The sequence below is a fragment of the Ammospiza nelsoni genome, chromosome 7, assembly GCF_027579445.1.
Source record: "Ammospiza nelsoni isolate bAmmNel1 chromosome 7, bAmmNel1.pri, whole genome shotgun sequence".
NCBI classification, from domain to species: domain Eukaryota; kingdom Metazoa; phylum Chordata; class Aves; order Passeriformes; family Passerellidae; genus Ammospiza; species Ammospiza nelsoni.
The window spans coordinates 13,149,628-13,173,077 of NC_080639.1; the positions used below are offsets into that span (position 1 = coordinate 13,149,628).

Genomic DNA, 23,450 nt, shown 5'->3' on the forward strand with positions numbered 1-23,450 from the left:
TTCACAGCTTGAGCTAGCCAATAGGGAAGTTACTGCTGAACATGTAATATGCTGCTGTTTAAAAAGTCACCTATCTGGCAAGATAGTGCCACAATCTGAAAACCACTGCTAGGAGCAGATGTGCCGTGAACTCCTGTAAAAGCCTGGGGGAAAATGTAATGCTTACTTCAGTTCTGACTTTGTAGTAAAATGGGGCAAATAACGATCCCAGAAAGATGTTTATTTTAAAACTTTGCATTGGGCTCACTTCCTCTTTCTAAAGAACCTCACTGAAGTTTCTGGTAACTGCAGTAATTCCCTGTGTGCTCAGAAGAAGTGATAACAGCTTGCATTTATTGAGTTCTTTTCATGCAGAAGACTCTATAGCATTTTACAAGCCATGGGCTGGACCAGGCAGGGCACTTAGCCCCGCAAGAGGTCTTTTGCAGTCTCTTGTGGATTGTGCTCCTGCTGTGATCCAGCACTCTGGTCACCCCTGCTCTTGCTGGGCTTTCTGTGGCATTGCTTTCCCAAGGTTGTGAGAGCACTTGGCAAAGTGAGCTGAAGGACAGTGTTCCTCAGGCTCACATGGGCCTGAAAGTTAGGAGAGAAATCTTCTTGATAATAGCTCTTGATCCAGTATTTGTCCTCGTTGCAATTAGCTTTGCTGTATGGTTTTCAGGAACACCTTGGTGTCAGTGAGAACATGAGGTGCTTCCCTTACTACTTTGATATAAAATATATCAGAGTGTAGCCGTGTCCCTCATGGTAGTGTAGAGCACAGAAAAGAAGGCTACCAAATAGTCCTTAACTTGCAGGGGAAGGTTAAAAAAGCTAAATGAACTCTCCTCTCAGAAGAGTGCACTTAAGACATTTTTTGCCAAGCTTAAAACCTGCATGCATTAACTGTGTTCTCACTTTTCCACCAAGGGACTGAATAACCATCTTGGGGATAAAAGGACAGCCCCAGGAAATCTAAGTGAAATGTGTAGAGCACAAAAGGAGCCACAGTTCCCCGTAACACCTCTTGCCAGAAAATAATTTTCACATATTGGGCATTCATACAGTCATATGGAAAACTAAAAGGGAACATCTGCTACTTGCCCATATGGTCTGCTGCCAGCCACAAATGGTCTATAGAAAACAGTAAGAACCAGGTTTAATTGTGCTGCATGCAGAACTGAACCACATAAATACAAACTTCTCTTCTCTTTTGTATATATTGATATGTCCAGTGCTGTGTAGAGAGCATGAAAATCAACACAACTGAGTTTTTGGACTGAAGAAAAAGTAGTTGAAAGCTTTAATACAGGCTAGATAAAGAAATGATTCTGACATAGTGCTGGAAAAATGGAGTTTGGCAATACTGACAGTTTAAAAATAAAATAGATTCAGGGTAACAATTAGAAAACATGTGCTGTGTGTTTGGGGAAAATTAAGAAGTTTTCATATTGTTTTCTAACTTAAAGCAGAGGAGTGGTTGAATGGGGGAAGAAGTAATCTAAAAGAACAGAATTATCACTGTACTTACATAGTTGTGTCTGTACTGACTCAGTGTGGGGTAGGGAGCAGTGGTGCCAGTGCTGTTGCAGAACAGTGAGAACACTGTTGCCCCTTTCTGATACCCCTACTTGGCAAACTGTAAAGATAATGGTTTTGTGTCACCCCTAGCCCAGAATCAGTGGCACCCGATGAGAGCTGCCTGTTTGTGCTGTGGTTGTTTGGAGATGGGCAGATGGCTGGAAAGGCCAGGACTGGTATTGCTTTACTCTGAACAGAGTTCTGTGCTGTTTTTCTCTCCATTTCCAGGCAAGTCTTCTGAGGTTTCTGTCTGTCTGACAGCCAGCCTTTGGTAGTCCTTTTGCTTCTTAAGTCCAGGTCAAACCCTCTTGCAGTTTGTTGTGATGTTTGTTCGCCCATCAGTCACATGATCCAGTCCTTAACCTTGTCAGCACAGAGAACATAAAAATAATCTCCTTGTGTTCCGGTTTCCTTGGCCCCGCTGGGTTTTCAGGTACTTCCAAAGATAAGTGCTTTGACCAAGGCCCTGCTGCCTGGGTGGTCTGGGAGAACTTGATCCAACAGCTCTGGCCCCAGGCTGGGTACCTGCCTGGAGAGCTGCAGCACTGGGAGAGGAGCTTGTGTTGGCACTCTTCTCACGACCTCCAGCAGCCTGGGATCACCCTTGCTGTGCATTAGTGGAGAGAACAGACAGAGTTCTTGGAGCTGGGGGGAGTTATGTTTCAATGAGATACCTTCTGACCCCTTTGTCTTTTACAATTACTTACTTCATCACGGTGTTTTTTAACAAGTTTGTGAAGCTGGATGAAAGAGGTGAGCTTCAAAGGTGGATTACATTGTTTCTTAGCTGTTGTCTCTATTTCATGGTCTGTGTCTGCCCTCTTCCCTCCCAGTCATTCATAGGCATGTTTGTCATCCTCAGTAAAACAGCACACACAAGTTTTGAGGCTGTGAGGTACACTCTTGATTTTGTACGTGTAATAGGTGACTGTCTCCTTTCTGATCTCACAGTTGTCAGACTAATGAGAAATCTGGCTTACTAAACACAAAAAGAGAATAATTATCTTGAAAAATTTCAACTGACATTACACCAAAAAGCCAGACCTTCCTTTTAGGCAACTTTCCAATGTGTTTTTGAGAAAGTGACTTTTCTGTAGCAGGAGCTCAACAACTGTCTTCTCCTTGCTGAAGTGTGTTTAGGCTAAAATATTTAACCAGTAAGGTATTCAGATACCTCAGGAATCAGGTCAGAACTGAAACTCAAATCAGAAATAAATACTTTACAAGTTTGTGTAAAAATGTGTGGGATGCTAACAAGCCACAGTGCAACTCATACTAAAACTCCCAAATTGTGAGATGATGCCTTCATTTCTAAATAACTAAAATTCAGAAATGTTCTTTCAGGAAAAGGTTTTCCATGTCAGTTTTTAGCCTAAAAAGGCTTTTGTGATGAGGCAATAATTTTCTAATTGTTTGTAAAAAGATCTAAAAAGAAAATTACAAATAGGCCTTTAATTACGGTGCATTTACCAGATCACACTGTGCTGGCTGGCTGCTAGGGAGAACAGGGTTAGCGAAGGTAGATAAAAAATTACACAGAATGAACTTGAATTACTAAAAGCCTTTGGGCATTTTCAGTTCTACTAGATTGTGCTCTGTAGAGGGAAGAATTTCAGTGAAATTGATTTATGCTGTCTTTTGTTTATATTCTTATTGTCAGACTGTACTAGTGATCAGAATGAAAATTCACGTAATCTGGTTTGCTGTGCAATCATTGTGCATATGCTGATATGGTAATCACCTTCAAGCAGTGTGAACATTTAAATAATATTGAGCTAATACTGGAAGAATATAATCTACTGAAACATTGCAAAATATGTAATGTACCAGCTTTTCCTACAAGGTATTTTCTATAATAGATATCTCCTATTACTATAAAGAAAACTAGAAGTATCATTTCTCCAATTACAAAATAGCATGGCTAGTCAGTAATCCTGTAACACTTATAATCACCTAGTACAGGTAATTGGGCTTTATATTTACATTCTCATCACATCATTCTAGCTCTTTGTGCCAGAAGTTTGACAGGGACAGTTCTAGTTTTTGGATTGACGTGCAGAATTCTTTTGTGAAATACACAATTGGATTAGAGATTCTTATCAGTTGTCTTTTCACACTGCCTGTGGGTCAAATATGTTCATGCTAGAAGGGAAATATGTGAAATAAAAAAAGCATAATACTTAAAAGAGAGCTTATCAGGACCATCTCATGAATTTGCATGTAACCTCAGCTCAAATACCTCAGAGACAGTAACAGTGCTAACATCCCTCAAACTTGCTTGGGCTTGTCAGCAGCTTGTCAATCAGCACAGCTTCAAGGAGCTACTGTGGTCTGTTCCAAGGCGTTGACAGAGCAACATCACTGGAGTATGTTGTATTTTTGTTGATGCATAAACTGTCAGGCTCAAACAGTGTCTCACTAATCTAACTCCCTTCCTTGTGAAAAAAAGGTTCACATTGTACCTCAGTATTCAGCAGCTCTCCAGCTGAACCAGCCCCCAGAGGATGCCCAGGAAAAATGTCTCTTCCCCCTTCTGGATGAAGAGCCCTGCTGCAGTTATTCCAGATGCCAGAGCTGACACTGTGTTCCTCAGTCTCCAGAAGAGCAGTCATTCTCAAACTGGTCACAGAGCTGGTTCAGGGGGAGTAAAGCTTATTAAACATCCCAAGGAGAAAATGGGCATTTTGAGGGGTTTTAGAGGGTTATGAAAGGACTCATTTGAATTATGCTGAAGAGTAATCTCTATGCCATGCAGCTCTGACTTACCTTTGAGAGCTGTGTCAGCATTTCTGCCTCCATGTCAGCTTGGCCTTTTTATTTCCCTGTAGGGGCCTGAATATATGTATTGTTATAAAGGAGTCCTTGTGAATATATATATGTAGTGAGAGTCCTATGTATTAGATAGGTGGGTCCTGTTGCTCTGGATGAGCTACAGCTGTGGGATCCTTGGTTGGGTAGCAGCTGTAGCTCATCCAGAGCAACAGGACCCACCTATCTAATACATAGGACTCTCACTACATATATATATTCACAAGGACTCCTTTATAACAATACATATATTCAGGCCCCTACATTTCCCCCCTTTTCTTTTAACAATTTCTCAATTACACAGTTACAATATCCATATCTGTCCCAGCTCCCAGGCTGCCACAGCTCTCGGCTGTCCGGGGGATTCCATACCTAATACATATATTCAGGCCCCTACATTTCCCCCCTTTTCTTTTAACAATTTCTCAATTACACAGTTACAATATCCATATCTGTCCCAGCTCTCAGGCTGCCACAGCTCTCAGCTGTCCTATCTTCCACTGTCCCAGCTCTCCGGCTGCCACAGCTCTCGGCTGTCCGGGGGATTCCATACCTAATACATATATTCAGGCCCCTACATTTCCCCCCTTTTCTTTTAACAATTTCTCAATTACACAGTTACAATATCCATATCTGTCCCAGCTCTCAGGCTGCCACAGCTCTCAGCTGTCCTATCTTCCACTGTCCCAGCTCTCCGGCTGCCACAGCTCTCGGCTGTCCGGGGGATTCCATACCTAATACATATATTCAGGCCCCTACATTTCCCCATCTCTTCAGGCGCAATAGGTTTGTCATAATGCCTAGAAGAGGCAGAAGGAAAGAGAAGATTCTGGTCATCTGGAAACCTTATGATTCTCATCAGTAAAGCTATAAATTAGCCAGTCTGGCAATCTGAAGCAGCTTTTCTTAATAGGCACTAATAACTTTAATCATTTTAGTGGAATTTGGAGGTATTGCAGCTGACTGAAAATATCTTTTCTTTAGCACTGTGCAAACACTAGATTTCATGCTGTAAACTAGAGGAAGATTATTTTGTTTCACTAATGTCAGAACAAATTCAGAATTCTGAGTACAAAACTGTGAAATGAGGCAGCTGTCAGCATGGTTTGCCCCTATCATTGCTGTGCCAGCAGCTCATTGTAGTTTGGCATTTGCAGCTCTTTTGCCATTGTACACTAGTGTGAACCCTGCCAGCCTCTGTAAGGCCAAGGCATGAGTACTGTTCATTTGACCAGGAATAGGGCACTTCTGTTTTTGCCTTCAAAATCCATTCAGCAGAATGATTCCTAGAGAGCTGCTGTCTCTCCTGCTGCATCTCATAGCTCTACAGCACACGCTCTGGCTGTGTCTCATTTGCATGCCCTCTGTGTTAAGCCTCTGCTTTGCCCTCAACAAAATTGTCTCCTTCCACTTCAAGATTTCACCTGGATATGAAACTCAAAAGTGCTAAATCCTGTACTCCAAACTGCAGATACTCACCTGTGGTGAACAGTGGTATGGTGCTGATCCTGAAAACTTGAGGGGTAAGAAATGGAAGAATCAGTCCTTTCAGGAGACAGGTGTGGTGAAAGGAGCAGAAAAGGAGGAGATAGTAATGTTACTCTTGTCTTTCTATATCATTAGTCCTAGAGTCATAGAGATAAGGCTCACTTGATTCAGATCTGTCTTGAATCTCATTGGTGAAGGGAGGAATTGAGCCCCAGTGTTTGGTCTACTGCAGCAGGGGACTGATGATTAGGGCATGGATTCAGGTACATTCAAAGTAAGAAGTGGTTCTGAGTTGTGTGTTTGTCACCAGAGTCTCAAATAGTATGTGGAAATATGTTCAGGTGTTGATATTGATATTCAGGGTAAGGAGAAGGCATGGCTTCAGCCATGCCGTTCAGATTTTTAGTGCTCAGAGTAATCAGAAAAAATTGACAGGATTATGAACTCTTCAGAACATCAGCTAAAATAGTATGTTCATGATTTTAATCCCAGTTCCAAACAGCTATAGAAAACCCAAGAGAAACAACATAACTGGAGAGGAAGGAATTAGCAGAATCTTTTCCCTTAGGTGTCTTTAGATCTGAAATGCATTCTGTTTCTTGCTTTGCTAGAGCTCAAATCTGATCATACCTGATTGTGCAGAAAGTTCCTGTAGCAGTCAGTATCCAGTTCTCCCCAGCACACCAATGGCTGCGGGCTGTGCACTGGAGTGTACCAACTTGATACAACATTTTAGTGCCAAATGACACTAGGAAGCATTAAAAGAAAATGCTTTCCTGGGAGGTATTGCTGTGCTGAGCTTCAAGCAGGTCTCAATAATGCTTTTGCTGTGGTCTAATCACAGTCACTGTGTTAAAGCTGAGTACAGTATTTATGCCAGAAAATGCATTAAAAATATTTGAACTCCTGAGGAGCTGTTCAGTTTGACTGTCGGACCTTCATATGAAAACAGTGTGGGATACTAGCAGGAATGAGAGACAAGATGTGATCCATTGATTTTTTCCACACTCTTCTTGTCCTTTCTCCTTCTATATGTTAGCATTAAGATTTCTCTTTGTATTTGTCATTTGTCTTTTTCTTTTTCCCCCAGGCCAGGGTTTTTTTCCAGTTTTCTGTCTGTTGTTTTCATTTGTTTATAACTTTGATAAATTCTTGTTGGAGGCGGTATTGCTCTGTTTTGCATTTTCTGTTGCTGGTTGGCCTACGACATTTCTAAAGAAACATTAACTTTCCCCATATATGACACGTGGCAGTTTATGGTTTCCAAGCTGAGAAATGTGGTTGTATGCTTCCAGATGAAAATTAATGTTCCTTTCCTTTAGCCAAGAGAGAGAGCATGTCCTCTGCTGATGTAAATTAGTACAGCTGCATTGTCTTCAGGGAAGGAAAACCTTTTCAAGATCTGTCTGTTAAAGAAACTTAGTTTCCATCGACAGAAGCACCAAACGGTTTCTCTGTTGTATTATTCTTTAATTTTTTCCAGTTTTAGTTTTTAACTAGAAAGGAAGTACTCAGGTGGTTGTTCTTTAAATTTATCAGTCCTGTCCTCTACTGCTACATACAAACACTTTCCTAAAATGTTTGTCAGAGATCAAAATGAGACATTAGGAGTGGAAAATTGTCTAGGAACAGGTAAGATTTAACTATAAAATACGATAAATAGAGGAACTGCTATGGCCTTGTTTTCATTCTAGTATTAAAAGTGGTTTTATTTGGCATCAGAATAAAAAGTTAGGGGCCACGAGTTTACTAAGGATCTGTTGTTGGAGTGCAGAGAGGACAGTCCTGGAAAGAGCTGCACTAAAACACTCTTCTGATAAGCTCTGCTGTTGTGACCTTGTTCCTTGAGTGTTTTCCAGACAAACGTTTGTTTCTGTAACCTGTGTAGTGCACTAGGGAGACACTTCAATAACAGAGACAGAAAAAGTAAAAATCTTTAATTTTTTTTTAATTTAAGAGAAAGTAGTAAAGATAACTAGATTCTCTTTGGGGAGGATAGAAATAGGTAACTTACAAGACTCTTTCAGCCACCTGCTGGGAAAGTCAAGGAAGTTTTTTAAACCATGTAGTTACAAAAGCTAATTGAAAATAGATTAATTCTGAGAAGCTATGACTGTTTAGATTAGCAAGCTGGAGTCATCACCTGCTTATTTGGCATTCAAGCTTAATGCTTGTGCCTGGAGAGTATTGAGTGCCAACTGGAACAATCGTGTCCTTCCATTGTCACTACCTCTTAACTGATTTGCTCTACCGTAAAAAAACCCTGCTGTTTTATTTCCTCTGGTGGATAGGTCACACTAAATTGATCTGGCAGGCTAAACCAATCATTTTAGTCTTGTTTCTGTGTATGAAACAAAAAAAAATGTGTTACACTGAGTTTGTGTTGTCTGGCTGCAACTTTGCCATCAGCCAACCTCTTCTGTCCCTGTTGTTGGCTACTGGGAGGCAGTGTAAAGGTTTCCTCCTCTCCAGGGGGCATGGTAGACTGGGAAAACTCAAGGACAGAAGACTGCAGAGCTTCTGTTGCAAACCTCCTGTGTGAGGTTGTTTGGAAGATTTCAAGGAAGGATGAATGGCACTTGAACATGTTGTAGCTGGTGAATGTTTGGTTGTCAGCTGTGTGTTTGCCATGTGTTCCCCACACTGCCTGCTCACCAGTCTTTCCCTGCTTTAGTTAAGCACCTGTGAAAATTTCTCTAAGTTTCTGTCTCTCTTTACGGCCCACTGAACTCTGCAGGGTCTTCCTGTTCTTGCTAAAGATGTTCTAGACAAATGTTTTGGTTTTAAGTTTTCTATACCGTCTTCCTTCAGTAGAAGCCTGTTCACATGTAGCTCAGTGTCTTCACTGGGTCCAGAAACTAATGTCTAATGTCTGATTTTACTAACAGGGTTGAGAGCCCCACTCTTCCCTTGAGTACGTGCCTGGATCCACTCCTGCTGTCTGACCTACTTTTTGCAATTTCCCCCTCAGCTGCTTGAATTTACTCACTTATGCAAACACAAACACTAACATTGGTGGTTTTATTAAATGTGAGCTTAACTTTAAGAATAACCTAGTGAGAGGAAAACAGAATGGCACACCAAAGCACTGTCCCCTGGAGGGCATTCTGCAGAAACATTATTCCCCTGGACAATGTCACTGTGTTCATAATGGAACCAACTTAGCACGTGTCCTGTGTTCTCTCAGCAGACCTACCTGATCAGTTGCACTCTGACAGCTTATAGGCACTGTCAGGGATTGCACACCAGGCATTTTTAAAAGGAGAGGGACACAATTCCTTTAGGAAGGCCAGGTAAAAGTGGAAAAACTCCTTCCCAGTCCTGGAGGGAATAGGGGGCAAGGAAGCTGACTTCTATTATGGAAATAGTTCAGTGCTTGTTTACATCATAAACCACTTTCTTGTTTACCCTGACATATTTTGCAAAAATATCTCTAAGGAAGAAAAGGAACTCATTCCAGCCATCTTTAATTTTGATTCATGCTTAGTTTTATGCTGACACCTAAGCTGTATTAATCTGGGTAGTAGCAATGGTCTATCTGGCTTAATTAGGAAACAGACTGTTTAGTCATTTGAGGATTGCTGTGCTGAATGAGACTGATTTCCACATCTGTGCAGATATGTGGGAAGGCCAGTGAGATGTTTGTGTAAAGCAGCACTCCCTCGTTATCACTAATTTTTTGTAGCTGGCTTGCCTAGGTATTTCTTCAGCTTCAATTTTTTTAAGTCTTACTCATTTCAAAACTGCCCATTATTAATGCCTGAAGTCTGTATAGTTATAGCTTTTGATTTTGATGGAGTTCTAGCATGAATTAAATAATTATTTTTTTATTTTTTTTTTTCTTTTTTAGCATCGTAGACAAAGAAGTGTCATTAATGGCAGAAATTGATAAAGTTAAAGAAGAAGCCAGTAAGTAAAAAAAGAAAATACACAGGGAAATTTTGGAATACTGTTGAAACAGTTGCTTTGTTTGGCAGAAAATAACATTATCCATTAATTTGGTTAGCAGCATTCCATCATCTTTCACTCTATATGTGTAGTCAAATACGGCTTTGATGTGCTAGGGTAGTTTCTATGAGGATTGTGCATCAAAATGTCAGTATTATGAAATTAAGGTAAACCAAAAGGTGATAAAGAGTTAGATTTAAATTAGTCCTTCTGCTTACATATCAGAGCTTTTTGACCACTCTTTTTTTTTCTCTCATTTCTGTGGCTATTCAATTACTTTATTTCCATTTATCAATCACTTTATGCTTGCTTATATTACCTACATAGATTAGAATACTGGAATTAGGGAGTAGGTTATTGTGCTGCCTTGCATAGCTTTAAGGGATAGTGATCAAACTTATAAATTAGAACTTTTTTTAAAAATCAAAAAACAGATCTTTACTGCAGTCTGTTTTCTTAATAATCTGTGGGAGTCAATCTGATTCCAGGCTTTTATGTTGTCTTTGGTTTTTGCATTTTTATGTATATATTTTCTGGTAGCAGAGGAGGGGAAGCAAGATGAGCCTTGCATTAGGATGCCACAATGTCTGTCTCAGGGTCCATCCAAGATACAATGTTTGTATTTACCTCCAGAAAATACAGGAGGACGTGGTTCAGTAGAGAATGCTAAGCAAGAAATTGAAGAGTAACCAAAGCTTTATTAGAATGATACTTTTCCTGGCAGATGAAAATGTCCTCCATAGGAATGCATACAATCCTTTTATTGATTTGTGAATTTAAGGTCCTTCCAAGCAGGGTCACAAATACATTTAACATTCTTGAATGCTTCATCTGCATTTAGAACTCACTTAGTTTACAGAAGTATAACAATTGAAATTTGTTGAAAAAAAATGCTCTAAATTCTCTGTTGCTGTCCAAGTCTCTTGCAGCTCTATATGTGCAGAAACTAGAAGGTACAAAGTTACAATGGCAGAGATTTGCAAAGGTCGTTGTTTTAATTTTATTTGCTAATTTTCTGGGAAGAAGTTGAAAGAGATGTGAATTTGAAGCTTTGTGTTGTTCTGGGAAGGACTTGTGGAGGAATATATATCTGCAGTTTTTGGTTACCTTTGGTTACCAGATACCAGGTAGCCATAATCAGCTACAGAACATGCACTCATTCCCAGGAACACCAATGGCAGCATTCCCACTGATCAGCAGACAGTTTTAAGCCCTAACTGCACAAACAAATCCACATTTTGGAAATCACTGTCCATGGCTGACAGTTTTATTGGGCCCCTTCATTAATCTTGTCCAGTTATGAGAATTTTTGTAGAAAGTAAAGCTAATTCCTACCTACAAGCACACAGAGTGCTGCATTTGCACGTGGTGTGTTCTGTGTCCATTTGCCTGCGAGCTCCACACACAGCAGCTGATGGCCCAGTACCTGCATCCAGCAGTGTGGTTTCTGCTGCCTCTCAAGGCTGCTCTAGGCTGTAAAGTGCCTTCAGAAACTTAGGCAAAAAGTTGTTACAGGACTGTAACATGCTCTTTGCTGCACTCAAGGACTGTTTTACAGTGGGTGATCTTATTCTTGCTGTAAACACTAGGAAAAATCCAAATATGGTAATTTCAGGGTTTTTTTAAAACATGGGTATTTGGCTGGCATCTCATGGAAATGAATGCCAGTATGAGATGAGATGAGATCATATGGTCTGGGTAGTCACTTTAGCAAAGAGAGGATATTGATCTTGGTGAGGAACAGTATTAGCATTACCTAGAATAAGCAGTAAAGCAGAACTATTGGACAAGGTAAGCACCTGGTGAACTGTTTATTTAATGTGGTAAAATTTTCCCACTCTTGTAGACCATGTTGTAAAAAAATGAAATAGAAAAGATCAGCTGGAAAGATAGCAGCAGTACTTAGCATAAGTAATAATGTAGGCACAGATTTACCAGCAGGGCTAAAGGAGCTGTAGCCACCCTCTGCCTTCCCTGCCACATGTGACACACACTCCTCTACAGTTGCACAGTTTGTTTGCTCTCACATACTGTACAGGTGCAGCTGTGTCTCCCTGTGCCTGCTGGACCATGTTGTACTCAGTGAAACATTGGAACAGGTTTCCCAGAGGAGAGGAGATCCTCATCCCTGGAAGCATTCAAGGTCAAGCTCTGAGCAACCCCATCTATTGAAGATGTCCCTGCTAATTGCAAGGGGTTGGACTAGAGACCTTTAAAGGTCACTTCTGGCCCAAACTATTGACTTTACAGTGCTTTCAAAAGAAGGTGTTATCTGATTAAACAAATTATAATGGGTTGAGAAACAAACTGTCCACGAAATATCATTATTTCTCACCTTTAAAAACTGCATTAGAAAGTACAGGCTAGTTACATGACTTGTCAAGTGTGCTGTGGAAATTTGTGGACAAAAGAAGGCAAAGAAGCTAAAATTTCTACTGCTATAATGGAGTCTGTGTCCTTAGGATAATTTACATTAAATACCTGACTGTATGTGTAAGTTCAAGACAAAAGACTATGATTCTTACTGTTTTACATTTAGATCATGTTTCCTCTCTCCCATAAGTACTGATCCCATCATCCAATTAATCACTTGTTGCTTTTTCTCTGAGTCACCATTTTGGTAATAGTTCATATATTTCCACCAAAACTATAATGTCATATTATCTTGTGTACAACTAGACCATTGCTTCATGGTTTATGATTCATCTTTCCCTATAAGAATATAACTACTCACCTCTTGCTTACACAGAATATACAAGAAAGGCAGTAATGAATATTTAGTATTTTTTTCATAAAGACTGTTTGCCTTCAATGCTGCTTTGCTGTTGAAATGGCTAATACATATATTCCATATGCAAAAGCAAAATTGTGATGCCAATGACTTTAACATAAACTGTATATGAACAGGTTTATTTCAGAGGAAGTGAAATTCCCCTCTGTAAATCAAATACAGCCTGTCTTCAGAAACAGGCTGGTGACTCAATGTAATGCTTCTTTCAATGTCTCTGGAAGGCTCCCTGTTTTTATGCTTCAAAATAAAGCACTAGAAAACTCAAAACAACACGTCTTTGCCCCTGTTCATCTGAATGTTAGAGGATAGTTTTACCTTTGATTTTCTGACAGCTATCCCATTTTCAGATCTTCTTCAAAATCAGGCAGTTCAGTGTAGTCACCTTAATCTGTGCAAGTATCATATTGGAAGTCCAGTTGAAGTCAATGGTCTACGTATTTGTCTCACATGGGATGTAGCATCTTAAGGCCCAAAGACTAATAAATTACAGAGCAGTTTACCTTCCTAGCATTAATGACTGACTGTTGGTATTTGGCAGTGGAAATCCTGACTGCTCGGCAGAAGAAAGCAGAGGAGCTGAAGAGACTGGCAGACCTAGCCAGTCAGATGGCTGAAGCACAACTCTCTGAACTCAGGGCTGAAATTAAGGTCAGGCATTCACTTCTGCTTGGGTATTTTAGCCACTTGGAGAAATGCCAAGGAAGAGTTGTCACATTAACATGCCCAGGCTGTTTATTCCTGCTATTGGATGAGGGGTAAATAGCTTTCCATAGGGAAAGTGTAGCTTCTTAAAGCCTTGTAACACCTCTGAGCAGTGTGCAGATGCTATCAGAGAAGTGTAAGCTATCCCCTCCTAAGTGTAGCAGTGGGGAGTTTTGTTGTTTGTGTATCATTTAGACTCAGCAAGGAAACCTGATAGCGTCAGTAATCAAACATACATTCTCTGCTGAAATGAAGTTCCACTTCCCAGGTGTGGGAGTGATCCACCCATCACTGGGCTGGGAGATGTAATTTGGTGAGGATGGGAAAATACTTGGTTCTGCACAGAGATCTTGTGAACAGGGCAGGGTCAAGAATTTATTGACCCTTAAGGTGAACTTAAGTATTGATTGGTTCTTTTACCATCCATACAGTCTTTTGCTCAGAATGTGAATCACTGTTAACATGTCTGTTTTTGCAGCACTTTGTGAGTGAGCGGAAATATGATGAAGAGCTGGGCAGGTCTGCCCGGTTTTCCTGTGATACAGAGCAGCTGAAGACCCAGATTCAGCTCTGTGGAGAAAGTAAGTGCTGATGATCCCTCTGACTGAGTTTCTCAGAGTATATTTGTTCAGCAGAGCTGACAGCACATGTGCTGCCAGTGTGTGAGTGTGCAGCAAGCCCAGTATGAGTGGTGTCTCTGGATGCAGCAGGACTGCTGAACCCACACAAGTCAGCAGTTTGCAGCATGTCAGACTCACTGTGCCTGGGCTGCACACTCCATCTGCAGGTGCACAGTGCCATCTTTGTCAGAGATTTCCAGGTATTAGTCAGATCAGTTGGAGTTTTCAATCTAAACAGGATCCCAATTCTAGGGAATAAACTAATTCAGTAATTTTTAAATAAATAGTAAATTGGAAGCTTCTGTGTGTGAGCATAATGTAATAAGACCAATTCAGATCTCTCCTGCTAAGAAGTAACTCCCCAGCTTTTTAACAGTATTCACTGGGTTTTTCAGGAGCCATCTAGAGTCCCAATCATAGAATCATTAAGGTTGGACTGATCCCACCTTGCTACAACCTCCTTTTAGGTACTTGGAGAGAGCAGTGAGGTCTCCCCTCAGCCTCTTTTTCTCCAAGCTTCTCTTTCTAAATCATCTGCCCTTCTGCTTGGAAATTCAGGTTCACATTTTTTCCTTCAAGTACCATGTCCCTGTTGCAAAATAGGAGCCTATTTCTTGTCTCTGTCATGCTTTTTTCCCCCTAAAACAAAGTAAATTATATAAGGCTTTGCCCAGTATATTACCATGTCCTTTGTTATTCCATTCAGGAGAAAACTGGTAAAACAATACTGAACAAGTGCATCTTGGTAGAAGGAAAATAATGAATGTTTTCAAGTAGTTCCTGAAAGTAGAAAACAGAGAAAGTACTACACAGTCTGCCAATACAAGCTTCTGACTGCACAGCTAAAGAACTGACTGCTTGGAGGCATAACCAGTTTAACTCATTAGACCGTAAGAATTGCTTTTGCAGAACACTTTGAAGTTCCATCTAACCCCACATCCTGTCTCTCAGTGAAACCAACCCAGGATGTTTCACAGGAAGACATAAACTTCCCAGTAATGCATCTAATTGTTTACAGTCACCTCATAGATCCTAATAGCCTGAAGCATAAGAGATTGAAAATTCCATAAAGATTATCCTGACTAATAATACCACAGCTGCTATTGATACAACCATAGACTATTTTTTAAAACTCACTGAACTGCTTTCCTAAATAACTTGCAGCTGCAGTTAATTCTGCAAGTTAATTATTTATACCTCATTTCAGTAAAGCATTACATAAGCATAGTTTGATGCAAGCCTGTTTAAATCAGGTCAGTGAAGTCAGAAAAGCAGCTATTATCAGGGGAGCAGCGTCATCCTAGAAATGACTGATAGTGCACTGAGTGTCTGAAGAACTTTGCTCATACCTGCCCTCAGTGACCTTAGATGAGCAATTTGTGATGATTGGTGTCTTTGACAAGAGCTTTTCAGTACAAAAGACGTTTCTCTTAGCATCCTCTCTCAGTGAGACCCATACCCTGTTAGGACCTGCAAATACCCCTCAAACAAGAGATTATACAAAGACTGTAGCTGAGAACAGCCACTCTTAAGGGCTTTAACAAAAGCAATAACCAAACCTACAGAACTTGTGCAAAGGAAGGAATGATCTAGCATGAAGAGATCATAGACAGCATATACTCAAAATGAAGGACAGGAAGAAACAAAAATAGTTGGATTGACATATATCAGAACACCTAGTATCCTTTCCTTGTACATCTTCTTTGTTAAAAATAGATTTTTATGACAAGCATCTGGATTTTTATATGGGCTTCCATGTGCAGCAGTCTGTTTTAGATGAGAGAGAATTAATAGAATTCAGGAGTGGTTGGCCTCACTGAACTCAGGAGAGAAAATTCAGTTCAATGTGCAGATCATTGCATTATTTTTCTGAAGAGGACACCTAGTGGGAGAAGTAGCTGTTGGTGTAAGTGAATAAGATCCTCAGAAAACCTAACAGATGATGCCTAGTTACTAAAATGATTCCTCATCTTATTTCTCTGTACTAGAAGTAAAAAAATAGAAATGCCTCTTAGATAAAAACAACAGGTGTCTCTCTGGAGTGAGCCTCAAATTTGTCATCTTAGATAAAAACAACAGGTGTCTCTCTGGAGTGAGCCTCAAATTTTTCAGTTTCTTTCTGTCACCAGAAAGAAACTGAAAAATTCCATAATCAAAAAAATCAGGAGAGCAAATTAAGATCAAGAACTTCATTAGCCTTAGAATCCTCTTCAAGACTGCTTGGGGGCCATTTCACAAAGGCAGCTTGAAGAAATGCAGAGAGGAATCAAGGATATTTTGGGCACATTTCATATCCAAACATGACAGTGCTTAGTAAATTAGGCAATCTCAAAAAACTGAGAAGTAGAGAGTAGAAATATACTGAGATGCTCAGTAGTGGTTCCTGATGGTGCAGACTGCTGTTGTCTGCATAAAGTGGGTTAGTGCATTGCGTTCAGTTCCAGTTTTTTTATAGATACCCATGATACAGAAGAATCTTTTTTACCCATTTCCTTTAGAGAGGAATAAGTCAAGTTCTCTTGGATGGCAAAATCCTGGCCTTCTGCCAGGCTTCTTCCAGTTTTAGTGCAGTGCCACCACATTGGCTATTTTATCTCCAGAAATGCTTTGCAATGAGGCAGACTTATAGTTGTAGAACACTATAGCCTGACTCCAGCCAAGTTACTTCAATAGTTAGCTTAAGTTAGCTTACTTCATTACTCAAAGTGAGACTGAAAGAGTGCCTCCAAAATTAACTGTAAGCAGGGTAAGAATACAGCCTTCTGTTTAGATGGTGATCATTTAACTGATAACACATAATCCCCTTTTTTTACAGTTTCTCACCCAAAGAACAACTATTCCTCAAGAACACCATGTAGTTTACTGCTGTCTTCAGTGACCTCACATGCAACAACTGGCAAGCAAAATACACACAACCGAAAGTCCTCTAGTAATGCCAAGAACTCTGATAATAAAACAGCCAGCAGTAAAGTACAAAGTCATCCTTCTTCCAATCCTACAGAATCTTCCTCTCAAGGAGTCCCAACAAATAAGCAGGTAACATGTCAAATCAGCTATGAACTGAACTAAATTACTCCAAAACTTTCAGAAAAATACAGCATTGAAAGTTGTTAATACAAAATCAAATAGAGGTTGGTGGTCTATATTTAATTAATAATTTTGAAGATAGTAAGCATATATTTTCCAGCTTCATTTTCAAGTCAGTGTGAACATACAAAGTAGAAATAGCATATGAGTAAAGACAAGACAGCTGTCTGTTTAGAAGTATCTAGTGGCAGTAATAGAGTGAAAAAGAAAACCCCTCCATTTTAGCTAAGTGGTATGGAGGAGAAACATGTAGTCCTTGACAAATTATTACATACACTTTGAAAGCAGAATCTTTGCTTAAATGCCAGGCTTAAAAGCATATTATTTCAGAAGCTCTATAATACAGGTTATAGTGTTCTGCTATATTAGTAGTATTATTTTATAAATATAGGATTCATATATGAATTATATTTTGTTGTAATAGTTCTTAGGTAAAGCTGCTGCTAAAGTTGGTCTGAACTTTGTCCTAGTAGGGATTTTAGGCTCAAGCAAATGCTTGGAGAGAAATGTAAGACAGTGCATAATGTCAGAGCATGTATGGAATCACCTGTCCTGTCAGGCATGCAAATAAGAGTAATTCAGCCACTTCCCACTAAGAATCAAAGCATCCTCTGAGCAAAAATATCACAATGGACGTGTCTTCCAGAATGAGGATTCTTCACTTGACTTCAGTGTACATGTGACATGTCTGTTCTTCCTGTAGTCATACTGCAGTACTTGTACAATGCTTTACTAGGAAAGCAATAGTCATTATTTTGGAAAAAGTCAGTTTTAAGTTCTTCAGTACTTCTTAACTGCTCAGAGAATCCCAGAGTATCCCGAGTCCCACTCCTGGCCCTGCACAAGACACCCCAAGAATCCCACCATGTGCCTCAGAGCATTGTCCAACCACTTCTTGAGCTCTGTCAGGGTTGATGCTGTAACCCCTTTCCTAGAGAGCCTGTTCCAGTGCACAGCCATCCTTTGGGTAAAGAACTTCTCCCTGATACACAACCTAAACCTCCCCTTACCCAGCTTCAGGCCATTCTCTCTGGTCCTGTCACTGGTCACTATGGAGCAGAGATCAGTGCCTGCCCCTCCTCTTCCCCTCACAGGAAGTTGTGACTGCAGTGAGGTCTCCTCCAGGCTGAGCAGACCAAGTGACCTCAGCCACTCCTCACATGGCTTCTCCTCAAGGCCCTTCACCACCTTCCTGACTCTCCTTTGGACACTCTCTAATAGTTTCATGTCTTTCCTATATCATGGCACCCAGAACTGCCCCCAGCACTTGAGATGAGGCTGCCCCAGTGCAGAGCAGAGCAGGACAATCCCCTCCCTTGCCCAGCTGGAGATGCTGTGCCTGGTGACCCCCAGGACACGCTTGGCCCTCCTGGCTGCCAAGGCATTTCTGCTTCATATTTAACTTCTCTTGACCAGAACCTGCAGATCCCTTTTCTCAACAACTGCTGTTGAGATGTCTAGAATTTCATCCCCTCTTCTGTATTCTCTTGAATCATGGCAGATTTTAATTTGGCATCAGTGACGAACCTGCCATCTGTATCTCCAGGCTACTCAGATGTAGTAGGGTACTCATAGTTCTGGTTATAGATATTATAAAGAGACTCTGGTAACAACTAAAACTTTTTTGTGTTTTCCCTCTCCTGTTCCTTCCTAACAGTAACACTGTTAATTTTGACTGCAGTGTTTCTTGGCTTGTTGGAAGGATTCAGACAACCTAACAGTTATCTGATTTCTTTCTGGGTAGAATGGGCCTTCTAGCCAGAGACGGAGATTCAACTCACAGCACCAAAACATGCGGCTCAATGGATCTCATAAGTCACAAGGTGCCAGTAATGAGGCAGATCAAAATACCAAGAGTGGTTCCAGGCCTGAACACAGAAGACAGCAGCATAACAGCTTTCGATCTAAAAATAAAGGAGCTCTGAAAAATCAAGAGCAGTCTACAACTGCAAGGACCACAGAGAATGCGACGCATTCGGAGAAGTCCCGACGGAAGCACCACACACCGGACACCGCAGAGCACAGGCCTTTCCAAGGCAGCGCTGGCAGGGCGTCACAATGCAATTTGTGTCCTGCAAGGTTGGAGGTCTCTGCTGATGCCACTGTTCTTTCAGTGCCAGCTGTGACTTTGGTGGCTTAAAATGTCACAGTGATGGCAGGCAGAGAAATTCAATCTCTTCATTTTAGTTTGTTGCTCAGAAAGCTTGTGGGTGAAGAAAATAAGTCAGAACATAGTCTTTTAAATCTTTTGCTGCTTAAAACTTGTTGGTATCTTTATTACTACTAATTATCAAAATTAAATCATACTTTCAAGGCTTTCCCCAATATGTTCGCATTTATTTTGTCATGACTGTACGGAATCTTACCAAAGCAGCATTTACTTCTTAGAAAAATGAAATCTAGATTGGAAAGATAAATTGGTAATTAAATTCATAATAGCAAAAACATGTTGTAGATATGTGGTTATACCAGTCAACCTTATTATTTCATAGAACAGCCTGTGTTAGAAGGATCCCAGGAAGTCTGTATGCTATGGTCTGCAGTGAAATCAAATAATCTTGTAGAATTTTTCAGCAAATCTCTATACACTTCTTTCTGTGCGTGTATACATGTACATGCATGCACACTGTATACACACAGAGTATTGTTCTATACAAGAAGAGTTGAAAAAGCAGTTCATTTGATTTTAGCTTATTATTCCATAATCTGAGATCTTTAAATTCAAGTATAAATTGTATTAAATGTATTACATATTGGTATTTTTCATGGACAAACTATTTTTATGAGGCTGAGGAAATATGCTCATTTAAGTTTGGAATGTATATAGTAATGGCTATTCAGATGCACAGCCCTGTTCTCCATCCGTATCAGCCACTTTTCTATGACTAGTTGGATTTATTTTTTGCATATGAAAAGTTGCAGGTCTTCTAGACTTGAATTCAAATTATTTTTCTATATTTTTGCTGTAGGAACCATCTGTCCATAACAAGAGCTATGACTAATAAATTACTTAGTCTTTATGTTCTGATTCTGTATTTCAGAAAACCTGTTTCTTCCAAATAATTAAAATCTTCTTTCTAAAATACTCTGGTGTTTGCTGCTTTGCAGTTCCTAACCTGTGCTCTTACTCAAATTGTATTTGCGTAGTGGAAGTGGTATCAATGGGAGGCTTTCAGCTGAGTTTGGACTGGACTAAGGCTTTTGCTTCCAGCTTGATTCTAATGCCACAGCCTTGCCTTGCCATGAGAACCACCTCCATGCTGAGCACATTTTACAGGAAGTTACTATTTAACATTGTAAGGTGTCAGAATCCAAAGCTGGCGTCAAGGGACCTGTTGGCCTAAGTGTCAGAATCAGAAAGGTGTTAAAGGTCAGTAAGAGCAGGAGGACACTTAAGAAGCTTTAAAAGTCTACACCTAGGTGATTGTTCACTATTGCTTTTTACAATTTCCTCTGCCTAATTTCTGTTCTCTGACTCTACACTTCCGTAGTATTGACTGGGTTATTCCCTTCTAGGGCCTTTGAAAAATAATTTCCAAGGGAAGAGTGAAGTGCATTCCCATATTTTTATTTTTCTTTATATGCATATACAGTGTCCCACATGTGAATATTGGTAAAACCTGATTTTAAAAGGCCAGTAACTCATTGTCATCTGCAAGAGTGGTGAAAGAAAAATAAACATGTTGGTAGACATTGGCTTTCTTAGCCCTGCAAGCACCGCTATTATCCTAGTTAATTACCTATCACACTTTTAAGCTGAATGTTTTGGAGTAGATGGAACTGAAATTCCAGAATCTCTGTTGTGCATACCCATCAGATAGGTAGCTTTTCAAAATGTATCTGCTGCGTCAGAGTTTTTAATTATTTACAGTTTATCTACCGTTTCACTGTAACCTCACTCTAAGAGATTTAATTATAAATTTTATGCAGATATTACACAGGAACTTCTTATCTATATCTAAGCTGTGAAATGTGTCTCTTCTTGTAATCCCTCCTAAAAAAAGAAAATCTAACTTACCTGTGATAACATTTATTCCTTCCTTATAGCTTCTACATTTGATTTTTGCATTATTGAAAGTTACTTTATTCCTTAAGTCAGTTTCTCACAAGTGATCTTCTGCAGATAAATAAATAAAATCTGTAACATAAGTCATAACTCAGCACAACAGGACCATCTTGTGCTCTTCAGTACCAGCCAAGCTTTGATGTACTGGAGGCTCAGTACAGACAGATCCAGGACTAACAGGTGAGAGATGGCATTTCTCTTTTCTCTGATGATATAGAGACATCTTTTTTGTTAAAGAGCTCTGTGTGGGTTTGGTAAGGCTGTAGAGAGGGCTGCTTGTGGGCATGCTGCAGTTTTAGCACACCAAGTTTTGTCTAGTGTCTGCACTGGTTTGGGAAGGTTATTCCAATGCACATTTTAACCATATTTTGTGACTGCACTCTGGAACTGTGTCAGACTCTTCATCTTTCATTTCATGGGTTTCTGTATACTTGGAATTATATCTGCCCATTAGTTACAAGTAGCCAAAAGCTCTTGGGCTCATCTTCAACAAAACTGGTTTTATGTTCTCATTGCAGAGACAACTACCTGCAATTCTCCTTTTAAGGGACTTGTTGAGGGGCAGTAAAGGAGTTTATGGCAGGACAAGGCTTCCCTTCCAGGCCAGTCCTCTTTTATATAAAAGTCCCCTCAATTAGCAAAGCAAATACAGCTGTTTGGCCTCACTCAAACACAAACATGGAATTCCCACTGCACTTAGTGCTCTTCCAGAAATGGAAACACATCTTAAGGAGGCAGTATTTTAAAGCAGGTTGAATCTATTTATCTTTTGTGTAAGATTAAATTCAGTGTAAGGACAGAACCCAGCAAAATAAAGATCTACATACACAGCTGGAAAACTGAAAAGTGAAGGTAACTTAATGCAGTCAAGCTCTTTGGAAAACTTATATTAGTTCACCATGTTTGGGAAAAAAGAAAAGATAAAAAACCCTGCACTTAATGTGCTTGAAAATGTCTCCTTTAAAGAAAACCTAATTATTCTGGAATTGGAATAACTTGCTGAACACTTCTTTTTTAACATGATCTCTGCTGTAGGGATTTATAATTTCACAAAGATTTAAAGTAAACCATTGTCACACCACTTGGCAGTGCATCTAGTTCCAGTCACCATGAAAGTTAATGCTATCCATCTATCATAAAATGCTTCAATATCACTCTTAGCAGTTAATCAAAAGTGATCAAGATTCTGTGATATAAAAAACATGCTGGAAGTGCCTACTTAGATAAGTTTAAAGGCCATGTTAGCGCCTCATCCCATTGAAAATAAACAAAATCAAGTCCTTCTTTCTTTACCTTCTTCACCACAGCCACTTTCTCATTTCATCTACTGAAATTCAAGGGGGTTGGTTTTTATTTATTTAACCACAAGCTAGTATGTCCATGACAAAGAGAAGACTCATTAATGCTGCTGTAATGCAAATGGCACAAATGTTACTTGAAAAATACTGTACTACCAAAATAATTAAGTAAACACTGAGGTAGTACAAACTCAAAGTCCTGTAGGAATGTTCTCAATGCTTTTTCTTGTATGCCTTTTATTACTTAAATTATATTCTCTGATTTCACGTTTATAGAAGCTTTCTAAATTCAAAAGTTGAAAGAAATCAGCTTTAGACAGCCTTGTAAAAATATTTTAAGGTGCATGGTAAAGTGCTCAGATATTTAATAAATAGTGAAGTAGAAATCACACAGAAGTATTAAAAACTGCTTTTCAGTCAGATTATTATGAAAAATAAATTTCACAAATTTAGTCTCAAATGATCAAAGAATACTAGAGTACATGATGTTAGTATCCTTCAATAATTTCTGCTTTGTCCTTTGTTCAGTGAAACTTTTTTTGTTGAGATAGGAAGAGCCTTGGGATTGTTGATCTTCAGGTTTATTTTTAAAGAAAAAACACCAGCTTAAATAATCTAAAGGTCAGCTGGTTTTCCATATACACACCAATAGCAGAAAATTATAGTGCTCTATACCTTTATAGTCACTACTGTTTATGGCAAAATGTCTCATGTTAATACAGAAAAATTTGGGGCTTTTTACTTGTGCAAATTATGTTTCAAGTCCTTATGGTTGGAAGCAAAACCTGAAAATGTGATGGCTTTAATGTTCTAGCAAATAAAATATTTAAAGAACCCTTCTGTAATTCTAATAGTCTCAGGAATTTTAAGAACTTGCTTTTTGGCAATGTTCTTAAAGACAGCTGTATTTACTGTGCTGGAGAAGCAAAAGTAGTCATAAAACCAGCAAAAAAAACCCGGTACCCAACTCTTTGCAAGCATACAAAACAAAGCCAAGTTTTGTTCACTGATTTAAACAGCTAAAAGGGCTCTTGAAAATCAACAATCCAAACTTGCCTTTCCTCTGCTGATAGAAACATACA

The 23,450-nt window shown here is 39.6% G+C and overlaps 1 protein-coding gene across 4 annotated transcripts in view; it reads left to right on the top strand.

Annotated features, from left to right (window-relative positions):
- Positions 1-20,089, top strand: part of SPATS2L (spermatogenesis associated serine rich 2 like) — a 125,358-nt gene extending 105,269 nt beyond the window's left edge. For all 4 annotated transcript variants that reach the window (XM_059475982.1, XM_059475979.1, XM_059475980.1 and 1 more), the window contains exons 9-13: positions 9,707-9,765; positions 13,134-13,243; positions 13,776-13,878; positions 16,733-16,953; positions 18,749-20,089. In XM_059475982.1, the coding sequence (XP_059331965.1) occupies positions 9,707-9,765; positions 13,134-13,243; positions 13,776-13,878; positions 16,733-16,953; positions 18,749-19,144 (889 nt within the window). In that variant the 3' untranslated portion in view covers positions 19,145-20,089. The remainder of the gene's footprint in view (positions 1-9,706; positions 9,766-13,133; positions 13,244-13,775; positions 13,879-16,732; positions 16,954-18,748) is intronic.
- The last annotated feature ends 3,361 nt before the right edge of the window (positions 20,090-23,450 follow it).